General features: G+C 37.0%; 1 protein-coding gene across 2 annotated transcripts in view; it reads left to right on the forward strand.

Annotated features, from left to right (window-relative positions):
- PSME4 (proteasome activator subunit 4) overlaps positions 1-16,293 on the forward strand; it is a 106,363-nt gene that overhangs the window by 68,017 nt on the left and 22,053 nt on the right. For both annotated transcript variants that reach the window (XM_019021080.4, XM_031007900.3), the window contains exons 28-40: positions 1,717-1,926; positions 3,279-3,415; positions 4,949-5,002; positions 5,304-5,433; positions 6,420-6,501; positions 7,557-7,710; positions 8,217-8,286; positions 9,494-9,619; positions 10,332-10,484; positions 13,094-13,198; positions 14,483-14,574; positions 15,308-15,439; positions 15,830-16,038. In XM_019021080.4, coding sequence (XP_018876625.2) covers positions 1,717-1,926; positions 3,279-3,415; positions 4,949-5,002; positions 5,304-5,433; positions 6,420-6,501; positions 7,557-7,710; positions 8,217-8,286; positions 9,494-9,619; positions 10,332-10,484; positions 13,094-13,198; positions 14,483-14,574; positions 15,308-15,439; positions 15,830-16,038 — 1,654 coding nt within the window. The remainder of the gene's footprint in view (positions 1-1,716; positions 1,927-3,278; positions 3,416-4,948; positions 5,003-5,303; positions 5,434-6,419; positions 6,502-7,556; positions 7,711-8,216; positions 8,287-9,493; positions 9,620-10,331; positions 10,485-13,093; positions 13,199-14,482; positions 14,575-15,307; positions 15,440-15,829; positions 16,039-16,293) is intronic.

Here is a 16,293-nt window from a genome sequence, read left to right on the forward strand (position 1 = left end):
ACATAGTTAATTTGGACTAGTTTAATTTGAAGTGGTTCCAATGAACTAAGAGCACCATCAAGTGGGCAGTTAGACATCTGAGTGCGAAGATACCATTTCCATGTATGTTGATTATAATTGAAATCTATGGGCATGGATAAGAAAGCCTAGGAGGAGAATAAGAAGAGGACCAAGGGGCATATGTTGAGAAACTCCTTTAGAAGCCAAATAGAAGAGCTGAGTGACCCTGGAGAGGTCAGAAAGGTATCAAGAAATCGGGAAGAATCACAGAAGGCAGGGAGAGGTCTTTCTAGAAGGAAGACTCAGTGAGTAGAGTCATTGTTTTTTGGAGATAATGAAGACGAGCCCTAAACATGTTCCATGAAGCTTGTAAGACAGAGGTGTCAGTAAACTATAGCCCAGGCTCAGTTGCTAGCTTTTGTAAAAGTAAAAGCTTGCTTTTTTAAAACTTCTATTGAAACACAGCCATGTTCATTCCTTTATATATTATGTATGGCTACTTTCACTCTACAGTGGCAGAGAAGAGTAGTTGAGACAGAGAGCAAATGGCTTTGCTGTTTGCTTCCTGGCCGTTTATGGAAAATGTTTGCTGACCCCTGGTGCAGATGTATAATTCAAGAGTGTTGTAGGTTTGACTCATTGACTATCCTGTTGTTGACCTTAATGAGAGCAGTTTAAATGGACAAAATTAGAGAGGTCAAGTACAATCAAAACAGAAAAATATCTATTAGATCAACAAAATCGAGGTTATGAGTGACCTTATAGAGAACCTGTAGAGAGGAGTGGAATACAAAGTCGGTAATAAGCTAGATTGGAATCAGGTGAGGTAAATTGGAAATCAAAAGTTTTGATAGTAATAACTCTTTTTATGAAAAAGCACTTTAGAAAGGATACCTGCTGTCATCAAAGGATACCTGCTGTCATCAGAATCATTGTGGTTAATTGGACTTTTATGAGTAATAAATATGCAGTATACTTTAGTTTTTGTGTACTTTGTAAATTACTCAGCAACCAGGTGTTAACTAATATTTAATAAATTATTTCAAACACCAAAGTTTAGACTCTAAAATTTTAAGAGTGACACATTTTGTGGTTTCTATGATATAGTTGAAGAAAATCAGAATGTAATATATGTTCTTAGAAACATCCTTCCATTTCTTTATTACCTTATTAGTAGCCATTCTTTGAGCAATTACTTTTTTTCTTTTTGGAGACAGGGTCCTGCTGTGTCACCTAAGCTGGAGTACAGTGGCACAAGCATGGCTCATTGTAGCCTCAACCTCTTGGGCTTAAGTGATCCTCCCACCTCAGCCTCCTGAGGAGCTGGGACCACAGGTGTGTGCCACCATGCCCAGCTAATTTTTGTATTTTTTGTAGAGAAGAAGTTTCACCATGTTGCCCAGGCTCTCAAACTCCTGAGCTCGACCAGTCTGCCTTCTCTGGCCTCCCAAAATGCAAGAATTACAGGCGTGAGCCACCTCACCTGTCCCAAACTCTTTATTAAATGACTTAGAGAAAATATTAATGGATATCACTTAAATGTCAAGTTCAGATTTCTAAAAACTAACATGTTAAATGTGTGAACATATTTTACTAACCAATATTAAGCATTTAAGTAATCAATACTCATTTAAAACCAATACATAGGTGCATTGGCTACAACTACATGATGCGTCTTATTTCCCATGTAAACATATATATTTTTTTTTTCTGCAGGGTGCCTTGTACTGTCTCCTTGGAAATCACAGTGGTGTGTGCTTGGCAAACCTTCATGATTGGGACTGTATTGTACAGACGTGGCCAGCGATTGTTTCTTCAGGGCTTAGCCAAGCAATGTCCCTGGAAAAGCCATCAATAGTGAGATTGTTTGATGATCTTGCAGAAAAGATTCATAGGCAGTATGAAACGATTGGCTTGGACTTCACAGTAAGTAATATCATTCTTTCATTCAAGTTTTAGTGTAAATCCTGTCTTGTTAAAATGCCCTTTATTTTTCTTGCCCTTTTTCCAGTAATAATATTCTTGGCATTTGAGTCCAGTGTTTTTTTAAAAAAGCGTTTGTTACCTGTTTGCTTTTTGTACTTTCATTGATCATTATTGTAGATAACAGGGTGAAGTAGCAAGTTGGAGCATGGTAGGGAGACAGCCAGGGCTCCACAAAGGGTTATTGATTTGTTGTATTTACCCTTATTTTGTGTGTGCCCACAGCTTCATTTTTCAAAGAGTTAATTATATTTTATGAGGTTTACCATGCTAGCCAAAGTCGCAAAAGATCGACTACTGGGTTCGTAATTTATAGTGAAGAAAACTAAAATTGAATGATTTGACTCATGAAAGACTAAAGAATATAACTTTCAGTGGTGCTTAGGTTGAGAGTTATAGCAGATTTTCTAGGAACTTGCAAATCTGTATTTATACTCCCTCAGAACATGGGGGTGAGTAAAAGAAGGGTGAGCACAGCAGAATCCACCTCTTGGCTGGAGTGACTGTGGTTGACATCTCTCCCCTGGTTTAAAAACCACTGTTCTAAATGTATTCCTTTTAAATCAAACATAGGCTTGCTATTTGCGACTGTCATTAGATTATACTTTATTTTTTAGAAGAAAAATTTTAATTGAGATGTAATTCACATATCATAAATATCACCCTTTTAATATGGACATGTTATATGCACAGTAGAATATTCACAGGGCTGTGTAACTACTCGAATTCCATAGCATTTTCCTTTTTCTTTGTTTCTCATTCTCATTCTGTCTCATTCTGTCCCCTAAGGCTAGAGTGCAGTGGCATAATCATCCCCTGCCTCAGCCTTCCTAGTAACTAGGACTATAGGTGTGCACCACTACACCCAGCTAATTTAAGTTTTTTTTTTTTTATTTTTTTTTTTATTTTTTTTGAGAGAGAGACAGGGGTCTTGCTGTGTTCCCAGGGCTGGTCTCAAACTCATGGCCTCAAGCAGTCCCCTCACCTTGACCTCCCAAAGTGCTAGGATTACAGAAATGAGCCACCATGTCTGGCCTCCACAATGTTTTCATCACCCCAAAAGAAAACAAGTACCTAATAGCAGTCGCTTCCCATTCTTCCATACCCCAAACCCCTGGAAACCACTTTCTCTCTCAATAAATTTGCCCATTATTAGATATTTCATATAAATGGAATCATAAAATATGTGGACTTTTGTGTCTGGCCTCTTTCACTTAGTATGACATTTTTAAGGTTCGTTCAGGTAGTATGCATCAGAACTTCATTTTTTTTCCTGCTTTTTTCTTTTTAACAAGATTCCAAAGTCATGTGTTGAAATAGCGGAATTACTTCAACAGTCAAAAAACCCCTCTATCAACCAGATATTGCTTAGCCCAGAAAAAATTAAGGAAGGAATTAAACGCCAACAAGAAAAGAATGCCGATGCCCTAAGGTAATTGATGAATGGTGTACTTCAATAGATGACCTTATAGATAGTAAGTTTTGGCGTTTTTTTGAGACAGAGTCTTGCTCTGTTGCCCAGGCTGGAGTACAGTGAGACGATCATGGCTCACTGCAACCTTCACCTCCTGGGTTTAAGCTATTCTCATGCGTCAGCCTCCCGAGTAGCTGAGATTACAGGCATGCACCACCACACCCAGCTAATTTTTGTACTTTTAGTAGAGACAGGGTTTTACCACATTGGCCAGGCTGGTCTCGAACTCCTGGCCTCAAGTGATCTGTCCACCTCGGCCTCCCAAAGTGCTGGGATTACAGGCATGAGCCACTGCGCCTGGCCGATAGTAAGTTTTTAACATCTCTAAAATATAGATGTATACCATAACTGCTTAATGATGTTTACACATTGACTTCTGAAAAAAATACAAAAAAGTTGAGAGGTAATTACTACACAGATTCCTATTTTTCCTTTTTAAGCTATGGAGGTATAAAACACCATCTTAAAAATAAGGCCGAGCACGGTGGCTTATGCCTGTTATCCCAGCACTTTGGGAGGCTGAGGTGGGAAGATCACTTGAGCTAAGGAGTTCAAGACCAGCCTGGGCAACATGGTGAAACCCTGTCTATACAAAAAAAACAAAAATTTAGCCAGGCATGGTGGCATGCGCCTACAGTCCCAGCTACTCGGGAGGCTAAGGTGGGAGGATCACTTGAACCTGGGAGGCAGAGGTTACAGTGAGCAGAGATCGTGCCCCTGCAGTTCAGCCTGGGTAACAGAGCAAGACCCTGTCTCAAATAAACAAAACAAAAAGTTATTTCACTGTCCTATCTTTTTTTTTCTAGTGAATTATCTTTCTTTTTTTGTTTTTTTAAGGTAGTAATATTTCAGAAACTACATAACTGGTACACATCAGTCATTAATTCCTAAATTCAAGTTTAGCAGATGTATCATTTAATAGTTCTTATAATAGTAATAACTTATTGGTCAAATTTGGTATCAGGATTTTAATAAACAGTTTTTGGATTCTTGATACCAAAGCACTTAAATGCTTCAGTGATAACACTCAAGCAAGAGTCTTCCTAACTTGATTTTGTCTTTGCCTTATAATTAGTATATGAATATGCCTCTTTGTTGTTTTCTAAAATGTCTATAAATAATAAACTCCTATAGCCTACCTAATATATTTCAGATACCTGGTGTGTCGTGTGTGTGTGTGTGTGTGTGTGTGTGTGTGTGTGTGCGTGTGTACCACTCCCAATTAATTGATTACTACTTACAGAGTTACTTGTGCATGTCCATTAAGGAAAAGTTGAGTTCACTCTTCCTAGCCTTTCATGAGCTTTTCCCAGCATCTCTGTTCACCTGTCTACTTTCATTCTGGCTTGCTTCTCATCAGGCCATTTACAGTCAGGTGGTGGGAAGTAAGTGGGGAAGGAGGGTGAATTTGGCTAGAATTTGAATTTCTATTATATTTTTGATGTTCATTTTAGTATTATAGTAAAATAATACCTCACCTTTTTTTTAAAGGAACTATGAAAATTTGGTAGACACCTTGCTAGATGGTGTGGAGCAAAGAAACCTGTAAGTGCAAAAGACTTTTGTAATTCTCACAGCATTTTTCTTAAATACTATAGGAGTTTTCTACATGGAAGGCTATGAATGACTATGTCACAAAAAGTTATATTACGGTTTGTGTATTTGGAAGCAGATTAAGAGGAAAAGAGATGGAGGGAAAGTTTGGGATTAATGATAGGAGCAGTGTTCTTCAGTAGACCTATTTTAATTCTTGAGAAATTTAAAATTATAAGGTGTTTCACATACAGTTTTTTTTTTTCAAGTGGTTTTATGTGTGATATGCTTTGTCATTTTTCCTCCTTTTAAGGCCCTGGAAATTTGAACATATAGGCATTGGGCTTCTGTCTCTACTGCTGAGAGATGACCGAGTGTTGCCTCTTCGTGCCATACGGTTTTTTGTTGAGAATCTCAACCATGATGCAATTGTAGTTCGAAAGGTACATACCTTGTTTTAGCTACAGTCTTGGGTTTGAGAATATGTATGTGACCTGAAGTCTTTAAATTCTTCACAAGCAATACACACTTGGTTAATAAATATCTTGAAGTGTATTGATTTGAAATCTCCCCCTGTTGATTCAGAGATGATAATGATTCATCTAACAAATGAACATGTTTAGGCACTCTGTTTAAAGACTGGGGATATAGCAGGAAATAAGTTTATAGGCTAATGGGAAAGATTTAACAATTAGAAAATTAGGTGTGCAGTGTTTCAGGAGGGGCAAGAAACCCGAGGGTACAACTTTTTACTCTCCAAGTGTTAGAGGTGAGGTGGGGGATGGGGAGATGGCCTAAGCTAAAGCATTGGAGAAAGACCTTTAAAAATACCCTGAGGCTGGGCAGGGCTTGGTGGCTCATGCCTGTAATCCCAGCACTTTGGGAGGCCGAGGCAGGTGGATCACCTGAGGTCGGGAGTTCAAGACCAGCCTGACCAACATGGAAAAACCCTGTCTCTACTAAAAGTACAAAATTAGCTGGGCATGGTGGCACACGCCTGTAATCCCAGCTACTTGGGAGGCTGAGGCAGTAGAATCGCTTGAACCCGGGAGGGGGAGGTTGCAGTGAGCTGAGATTGTGCCATTGCACTACAGCCTGGGCAACAAGAGTGAAAACTCTGTCAAAAAAAAAACAAAAAAAACAAAAACCCTGAGGCTAAGATTTGAAGAATGAGCAGGTATTGGTTTAACAAAGAAAGGGTCAAAGTTTTCTAGGCAGAGAGACTAGCATGTGTCAAGACTGTAGAGTAAGAACTGCCTATGATTCATTCTAAGTCAGATTTAGCACTCACATGGATGTACTGCCAGATGTCAATAGGTGAGGTGTTTTTTTAAAGAAACAGAATCCTATTTCTGCTTTGAGTAAAGCAGACAACCAGTTAAGTGATTTAAACTTTTTTTTATGAATGTGTACCTTTTTCCTTTTCTAGATGGCTATCTCAGCTGTTGCTGGTATCCTTAAACAGCTAAAAAGAACCCACAAAAAGCTGACCATTAACCCCTGTGAAATCAGTGAGTACTACCAGAAGTAATTAATAGTGCTTTCCAATAAAACTCAGAAAATTTTCTCGACATGTATAAATTCTAGTTCTTGACCTCAAATATTGTTCTATGGATATTAACACAAAATATAAATAATATTATGAAGGAAACAGTTGACTTAGTAAAAGCTAGTGATAACTATTTACAAAAATAGATTGACTCTTTCTGCCTTCATATTTATCTCACCTACTAAGCAATTATACTAATTATTTTATCAACTGTATTTCAAAGACTTAAATTGCTGTTATTAATTTGTTAAATGTTTCTCTTTGGGTGGTGGGATTAGGGACAAGGTGAATCTTCTTCCTCATACCTTATTGTATTACCAGAATTTTTCAGAAGAAAAAACCATTTTTTTCTGGTCTCCAATCCAGGATTAAAACATTGCATTTAAATTGTATGGTATCTTTAGTTTCCTTTAATGCAATGTTTAATCCTGCATTGGATTATAGTCCAGAAGAAAATGTTTTAATTTTTTTTCATATAAAGTACATTCAGTGGGACAACTGTCAAAATTTGAGTAAAGTCTGTTGATGAAATAATTTTACTGTATTAATGAAAGCTTTTTTGAGAATTGTATTTTGATTATTTGAGATGATGTCTGCAGTTTATACTCATAGTTTAGATAAGCAAGTATGTGTGGAGAGAGAGAATATCAAAGTATGCATGGTAAAATGTCTAAATTTGGGTGTCTCAGTAAAAGATGTGGGAATTTTTTGAGCTCTGTAAGTCTGAAATTATTATTTCAAATCTAAATAGTTTAAACAAAATTAATCCTTTTAATTTTGGTAAAAGGAATGAAGTGTGTTTCATACTTGATCTCTCCCCCAAAATAACTGATTCAACACAATTTAGTAGATAATCCCATCTACTCTGTTTTGAAATGTGCCTCCAATTGCTCATATATATGTTATCTTAATGTTATTTTAATAGTGTTGTTTTGTGAAGACAAAGTTACGGAAATTTGGTAATAATTGTTGGGCGAATGTTTTTAAATTCATCAAATGTGATTGTCTTTTCCTTAGGTGGATGCCCTAAACCCACCCAAATTGTTGCTGGTGATAGGCCTGATAATCATTGGTTGCATTATGACAGCAAAACTATTCCAAGAACTAAAAAAGAATGGGAGTCAAGTTGTTTTGTGGAAAAAACTCACTGGGGATACTACACCTGGCCAAAGTAAGTAACTTACTGCGCACCTTATCATTAAATGCCTTTGATATAACTGTTTTATCTTATTTTGGTTTCTGGGGAGGTTCAGAGGCACTTGAAGGTTCTTTTATCTTTCCCCTTCCCTAGTCCTCTCTTTCTTTTGCTCCTGCCAATGCTATGCCTCATTCCTGCCTCTTGCCTTGTGCAAAAACCCTTAGCCTTTCTGAATCCCATGGTTATATGGCTAAGGCGGTTATTAATAGCTGCTCTAAATTATATTCCTACCTATTAATAATACACATGCCTAAACCAGCCCAGAGAAATACATATTTTTCTCTCCTTATTAACTCCGTTTGTCATTAGGACACAGTGATCTGATAGATTTTTAAGGCCTAGACTGTTACTGCTGTACTCATCTCCCCAAACTTAGCATCTAGTTAGAGTTCATTAAAAGTGCCTTCTAATGCTTTCTATCCATGAAGCTCTAATATTTTTTTCTATGCGTATGATAAATATGAACTCTTACTATATAGGAATATGGTTGTTTATGCTGGTGTGGAAGAGCAGCCTAAGCTTGGCAGAAGCAGGGAGGATATGACAGAGGTAAGCATTCCATTTCACCATGGTTCAAATGCATCTTATTTTGGGCCACTAATTTATCTCAACCTCACTTCAGTTCTTCTTCTTCTTTTTTTCTTAATACAATTTGTGTTTTTCAGTATAGCACTGCATAAATATTGGTGACTGTGTAATCCATTCTCCTCAACCCCTTTATACTAGTGCCAGTTGACATAGATGTTGATGTATCTAAGACTGAGTTACTACCCCATTCAGCCCTCTCTTGGCTACTGCTTTGTGTAATTTGCTGCTCATTTCTTGTATCAGTTCTGATACAAGCGTTTTGAAGGAAAAGTTAATGACTGATTTTTAGTTTTCTATTGCATATAAATTATGGGTACTCCGTAAATGCATGTTGGTAGATTTCAGTTAAAACTCCTTAAACTTCATTTAATTTACTTCACTTTGAAAGTTGACTTGGCTGGGAGCCATGGCACATGCCTGTAATCCCAACACTTTGGAAGTCTGAGGCAGGTAGATCACTTGAGCCCAGGAGTTTGAGACCATCCTGAGCAACATGGCAAAACCTTGTCTCTACAAAAAATACAAAAATCAGCTGGGCGTAGTGGTGCACACCTGTAGTCCCAGTTACTTGGGAGGCTAAGGTGGGAAAATTACCCGACCCGAGGAAGGCAAGACTGCAGTGAGCCATGATCGCACCACTGCACTCCAGCCTGGATGACAGAGTGAGACCCTGTCCCAAAAAAAGAAAAGAAAAAAAAAGAAAGTTGAGAAAGGGTTTTTAAGTTTATGTACTTATTCCTTGAGTTAATGGTATTGTAACTTTTTCTGATTCTGAACAGTTTGCCTTTTAACTTCTGGTGTTATGTAAATATGGAAGTGATTTGTTGGGCCTTGATTTATAGTTTTGGGGATTTTAACAAATTGCACACCAGGTGTCACAGTGGCTTTCAGTCTTCATTTCCCAAGCAGAACATTTGTTGATTTTTAATTCACAGTGTGAGAAATAGGATTCAAACTTGAGAATCTGAAGGAAAACTTCCTGTTTTAGCATTTTTAGAGGGAGGTACTTGGTTTTAGAAATCACTGTAGTCTATGAGAACTAAGAATTCATTGAAACAAAAATACAGCCTGCTTTTGACTATCAAAATCTTGTAATTTTAACTTTTTCAGAATCATGTATTTAAGTGGATTTTAAATGCTGAATATTGTTCTTTTTTTAACTTTATAGGCAGAACAGATTATATTTGATCATTTTTCTGATCCTAAATTTGTTGAACAGTTAATTACTTTTCTATCATTAGAAGACAGAAAAGGAAAAGATAAGTTTAATCCACGACGTTTTTGTCTCTTTAAGGTAACTATATTGTTTACATATCCTCTTTGTAATGCTTAGTAACTATTCAGTTCGTAGGTTCATAACTTATAAATATTTGATCAAAGCTAGCCATCTGCCTTGATCTAAAATGGCACTGGAATTTACACTGAACATGTACAGACTTTTGTTGTCGTTATTCCCTAAACAAGACATTACAACCAGTATTGACATAGCATTAATATATAATACAATTAGTAAACATGGTATTAGGTCCTAAAAGCACTCTTAAGATGATTTAAAATATACAGGAGGATGTATATAGGTTATATGCAAATACAATACCATTTTATGTAATGGACTTGAACATTTTGGTATTTTGGAGTGGGGATCTTGAAACCATTTCCCCGCATACACCAAGGGATGACTGTATTTATCTTTAATGTTTGTTGTAATTGGCATTAGAAGGAAAAAAATACCCAAAACTGTATGTGTTTTTTATGTTTACTTGCTTTTTTTGAGGTGTGATACTTAGAGAGATTATTAATGTTTGTTTCATTGGTTACATTTTAATGTGATATTTAAAATGACAGTATTCTTACTATTTTAACTTACCGGAATTGTTAAAGCAGTTCTAAAGGGGAGTGTGCTTGGAGTTTTTAAGCACCTTAGTAATGTACAGAATAATTACAAGCATAATTATAATTGAGATGATAGTCATTTGAGTACTGAAGAACAGTCTTTGTTTTTATAGGGTATATTCAGGAATTTTGATGATGCCTTCCTGCCAGTTCTGAAGCCCCATTTAGAACGTTTGGTTGCAGATTCACATGAAAGCACGCAGCGATGTGTTGCAGAAATTATAGCTGGTTTAATTAGAGGTTCTAAGCACTGGACATTTGAAAAGGTGATGTATTAATATTTGTACAGAACATTTCCTGTTAAAGCTATGTTACCCATTTTGGTGGCAATTCCCAACACATTAGATACTGATAATTAAAATATGAAATGTTCAGTGATATGAAGTATGCCGATATGTAGACATTGCTTTTGATTACAGATTACAGCCTAATGGTCTCTAGGAACATTTACTATCTTTAAATTTTTGAAGTTTTTATCCACATTGGGGGAAAAAATTAAAAAAAAATAAAAAAAGAATTCCAGTTTCTTGAAAAAGAGGAAGATCCTGGAACACTGGTCCTACATTATTGCACTGTGTCACACTGCTGATGATGCACCTGTGCTTCTCCCTTCATTAAGCCATTCCAGCTTCTCATTAAGTCCTTTCTCTTAGCCTCCTTATCATTTATATTACTTGCCCAGTCTTTTAGACAGTTAGAGTTTGACTCTCCCTTTTAGAGTATCCCTCTTTTTAATTGTAAGATATAGTTTTCACACACCTGCCTTTAAGGTTAGTTCATTAGCAAAATACACCAGACTAAAAATAACCTGGTCAAATGTCAGGACCACCTGAGCATAAGGTAGACCACTATTTTGTCGAAGAGATGACACAAATAGGGTTTTTTGGTCAACTTTTAGGAGGATTGCAAACACTTTTGCTTACAAGAAACAATTTTTTTTTAAAATGTCACATGTATTCTTGTCATGTGTTACATTCCTAAAGCCACTCTTGAGTTACCTGTTTTGCAAAACAGGTAATTCCTATCCCTATATGTTCTTTGAGATAAAGCTTTTTTTGATAAAATCAAAACAGTGCTGCCACTGGAAATTTTGTCTCAAACCCTTCCTGCTGATTGAAGAATTCCTTCCTTCCTTCCATCCGTCCATCCTTCCTTCCATCTGTCCTTCTGTCCGTCCGTCCGTCTGTCCATCTTCCTTGTCTGTCTGTCTTCTCTTTGTTTTTTTTTTTGGACAGTCTTACTCTATCGCCCAGGCCGGAGTACAGTAGTGTGATCATTGCTCACTGCAACCTCTGCTCCCTGGGTTCAAGCAATGCCTCAGCCACCTCAGTAGCTGGGATTACAGGCATGTGCCACCTTGTCAGGCTAATTTTTGTATTTTTAATAAAGGCAGGGTTTCTCCATGTGGCCAGGCTGGTCTCGAACTCCTGGCTCTCGAACTCCACCTACCTTGGCCTCCCAAAGTGCTGGGATTACAGGTGTGAGCTACTGTGCCTGGCCTTCACTCATTCTTTTAAAAAAAAAAAATTCAAAATTTTTTTAGGAACTTAAAAAATTAATAATAGTAACTGTTCATGTTTATGGGGTACATGTGATATTTTGATACATGCACACAATGTGTAATGATGAAATCAAGGTATACCCTTTTTAACTAAAATACAGTCCATGAACCTGCAGTAGGGGTAGCACTTGGGAGCTTTTTAGGAAAGTAAGATCTCAGGCCCACTTGACATGAATCAGTCTGCATTTTATCAAGACTTCAAGGTGATTTGTATGCTCATTAACCTATGAGAAAATCTATGTGTGTAAATGCAGTCTCTGTACGACGTACATGTTTTTAAGGGCTATTTATCCAAGACTTGGAATTTGAAGATTATATCTCAGGCTGGTTACCAAATTAAATTAAAATGTCATTGCCTCTTACTTTAAGGTTTAATCAAATGATCTTGATAAACATGGAAAAGTTGATTGAGGTTTTGTTTCAGCCTAGCGTACTATTATACAAGATTTTTAAGGACACATCAGTCATATGAGAGATTTGTTTTGTTTTGTTTTTTTAGACGGAGTCTCGCTCCGTTGCTTAGGCTGGAATGCGGTGGGATGATCTCGGCTCACTGCAACCTCTGCCTCCCAGGTTCAAGCAATTCTCCTGCCTCAGCCTCCCAAGTAGTTGGGATTACAGGCATGTGCCACTACGCTCAGCTAATTTTTATTTTTTTTGTAGAGACATGGTTTCGCCATGTGGCCAGGTTGGTCTTCAACTCCTGATCTCAAGTGATCCTCCTGCCTTGGCCTCCCAAAGTTCTCAGATTACAGGCAGGAGCCACTGCACCCAGCCAAGAGATATTTTTTAAAGACCCATGCAAAGTATTTACTCTTTTCTGAATATTTTTTGGGAAAAAATTTCACCTATACCTGGATATGTATGGTGATAATGTACTTTGCTGGATTATTTGGGTGCTCTAAAAAATAATTAGGGCCAGGCATGCTAGCTCATGCCTATAATTCCAGCACTTTGGGAGGCCAAGGTGAGAGGATTGCTTGAGGCTAGGAGTTCAAGACCAGCCTGGGCAACATAGCAAGATCCTGTTTTTACAAAACGTAAAAAAAATTTCAGGGCATAGTGGCACACACCTATAGTCCATGCTCCTTGGAAGGCTGAAGCGAGTGGATCACTTGAGCTCAGAAGCCTAAGGCTACATCGAGTTATGATCATTCCACTGCACTCCAGCCTGGGCAATAGCATGAGACCATGTCTCAAAAATAATTTAAATGATATACCTGTATGTGTGTACATTTCCAGGTAAAGAAAGATATTTGAAGAAAAATGTTCTGAGTGTCATTAACTCTTACCCATGTATTTTGTTTTGAGTAGGTGGAGAAGCTTTGGGAGCTTCTGTGCCCTCTGCTTAGAACAGCACTGTCCAATATTACCGTAGAAACTTATAATGACTGGGGAGCTTGTATAGCAACATCCTGTGTAAGTTACCCTACATCTTTCTTTGTCTAACTGATCTATTCAAACTGTTTGATACTGTCTCTCAAAGTGTGTGAAATCTCATAACACTTCTTAAATCTTTTTGGGTTTTGTTTTTTAATTGTTTTTATTTTTTATTTCCGTGGGATTAGAGACTATTATTCTAAGTGAGGTAACTCACTTCTTGAATCTTGAAAGTTTGTTCATACTTTTATCATCTTATGTAATTGGAGATGGCTCTATTCAGCCTTTCAAATAAGTCTTGAGAAGTAACTCTTAAGTGATTATTATATCTTCTCTGCTGTGGTAATGCATTTTAAAATTAAGGGACAGTTATGTATTTGGAAATGTCACTTACATATAGTAAAAGCCACATAATACAAAGTTATAGGTATTATTTTTTATACCAGATATGTCCATAGCTCGTGTACTTTGATTGAAGATAATCCATTTAGCCAACAACAGTTTTCTCACTGTTAACTTGAACTGCGATAGTCACATTTGAGTTTGAGTCACCTATCAGTTTTAGTTTGATTTTCTTCTCCTATACAGTCAGCCCTCCGTATCCATGAGTTCCACATCTGTGGTTTCAGCCAACCCGAGGAGATGGAGAATATTTCAGAAGGGGGTTGGGGGATGGTTGTGTCTATAGTGAACCTGTTCAGATTTTTTTTTCTTGTCATTATTCCCTAAACAATACAGTATAACAACTATTTACATAGCATTTACATTGTATTAGGTATTACAAATACTCTAGAGAAGATTTAAAGTGTACAGGAGGATGTGCATAGGTTATATGTAAATACTACACCATTTTCATAAGAGACTTGAACATCTGTGGATTTTGGTATCCTAAGGGAGTTCTGGACCCAATCCGCCACAGATACCAAGGGGCGACTATACTTATATATGTTTTTAGTATTTCTAAAATAATTGAATATGGCTGGGTGCACTAGCTCTCAACTTTAATCGCAGAACTTTGGGAGGCCGAGGCAGGAAGATAGCTTGGGGCCAGGAGTTGGAGACCAGCCTGGGCAACATAGGGAGACTCTGTCTCTACAAAAAATAAAAAATTAGCCAGGCATACATGCCTGTGGTCCCAACTACTTGAGAGGCCGAGGCGGGTGGATTACTTGAGCCTGGGAGGTAATCATACCACTTCACTCCAGCCTGGGCAACAGAGTTAGACCTAGCCTCAAAAATAAAATTAAATTAAATAACTGAGTATGATTTATTTACAGAATTGTAGGTCCCCTGTTGAACTGTTACATCATATTTTAAACACAGGAAAGCAGAGATCCCCGGAAACTTCACTGGCTTTTTGAACTGCTGTTGGAATCACCATTGAGTGGTGAAGGAGGATCCTTTGTAGATGCGTGGTAAATTTTTTTAAAAAACCTATGAGGTTAACACAAAAGGTTTTGTGTTAACTTATGTATAAATGGAAATGAATGGTCTATACTTGTAAAGTCTAGATGAAGTAATTACTTTCTTCTGGAAGGTAATGTGATCTGGTTCCATATAACATGTGATACTTAATAAAGAGTTATTTATTACTTGGACAAGTAAGTGAGATGTAGGCAACCTGAGCAATTTAAACACAAATTAGAGTCAGCATTCTTTGCTGTCAAATATTTTATCAGAATTGTCTTTTGTACTTTTGTGTCTTCATCACATCTTATTTTTCACTTTTTCCCGTTAAAAAGATACAAAGAGAGAGTAATCATTTCAAGGAAAAACTGCCTTGGTTGGGGTATATGGTGCTGTAGAAAGTTAGACAATAGTAATATGGATAATTTCATTAAAAAGAAGAAGCACTTAATTAATGAGAAAACTTGAATTCTGATGTTTAAATATTAGTCGGTGAGTATTCTTAAGTCAGTATTTCTTTCAGTTTTCTAGTAGTGCAGATGAAATGCAAATACAGAGAAAATGATATAGGAAAAATAAAATCTTCATAAAGAGGCTATTTTGAGTTGTGGATATTGTAGTATTTATTAGGTGAAAAAAAGAAAAAGCTTTTAAGTGAAATACAGATATTGTCTGTCCATACTGTCAATATGTAAAGGCAGAAAGGGCCTCCAATATAACACTACGATGCTTTAATTTTAGTCGACTTTATGTACTACAAGGTGGCCTTGCCCAGCAAGAATGGAGAGTGCCTGAACTATTGCACAGACTGCTGAAGTACTTGGAACCCAAACTTACCCAGGTTTACAAAAATGTCAGAGAAAGGATAGGAAGGTAGGTACTGTTTTCTCTGTGGTATACCTCTCGAGTTCTTTGTTTTTTTTTTTTTTAATTGTAATAGCTAATAATACATGCTGGTTATGTTGTCAGTGGGTTTCATGGTGTCTTTCTCAAATTGTCTGCTATTGTGTCGTGGGAAACAAGATGAAACACTCTGAATGTAAACTAGGACAGCAGTGTGCTCAGAAGCCAGAGATGAGCAGTCACAACACCTAAGTGTTAATACCCCTTAATTATAAGGCTTCTTTTACACACAGGCATAATCTAAGACCCACTCTGGGAATTGTCTTGGGACAGTTTACTTTGATTGGGTCATAACTTTTGAACTTCATTTTTATTTATAATGTGGCACCTCTTCCTATTATTAAGTATTTTATTTTGCAGTGTGCTGACCTACATATTCATGATAGATGTATCTTTGCCAAATACCACACCAACCATATCGCCTCATGTCCCTGAGTTTACTGCTCGAATTCTGGAGAAATTGAAACCTCTCATGGATGTGGATGAAGAAATTCAGAACCATGTTATGGAAGAAAATGGAATTGGTGAAGAAGATGAGCGAACTCAGGGCATTAAACTCTTGAAAACCAGTGAGTGGATAAAATTAGTAGAAACTCAATTGAAAACATCTATTTGATTATCCTGTAGAGTTTTTTCCACCACTTTTTTTATTGTGGTAAAATAGACATAATGAAAAATTTACTATTTTAACCATTTTTAAGTGTGCAGTTCAGTGGCATTAAGTACATTCACACCCTTGTGCAACCATCATCACCATTTATCTCTAGAATCCTCTTCATCATACGAAACTGAAACTCTGTACCCTTTAACAACAGCTCCTCATT

This window comes from Gorilla gorilla, chromosome 12 (genome assembly GCF_029281585.2).
Source record: "Gorilla gorilla gorilla isolate KB3781 chromosome 12, NHGRI_mGorGor1-v2.1_pri, whole genome shotgun sequence".
Taxonomy (NCBI): domain Eukaryota; kingdom Metazoa; phylum Chordata; class Mammalia; order Primates; family Hominidae; genus Gorilla; species Gorilla gorilla.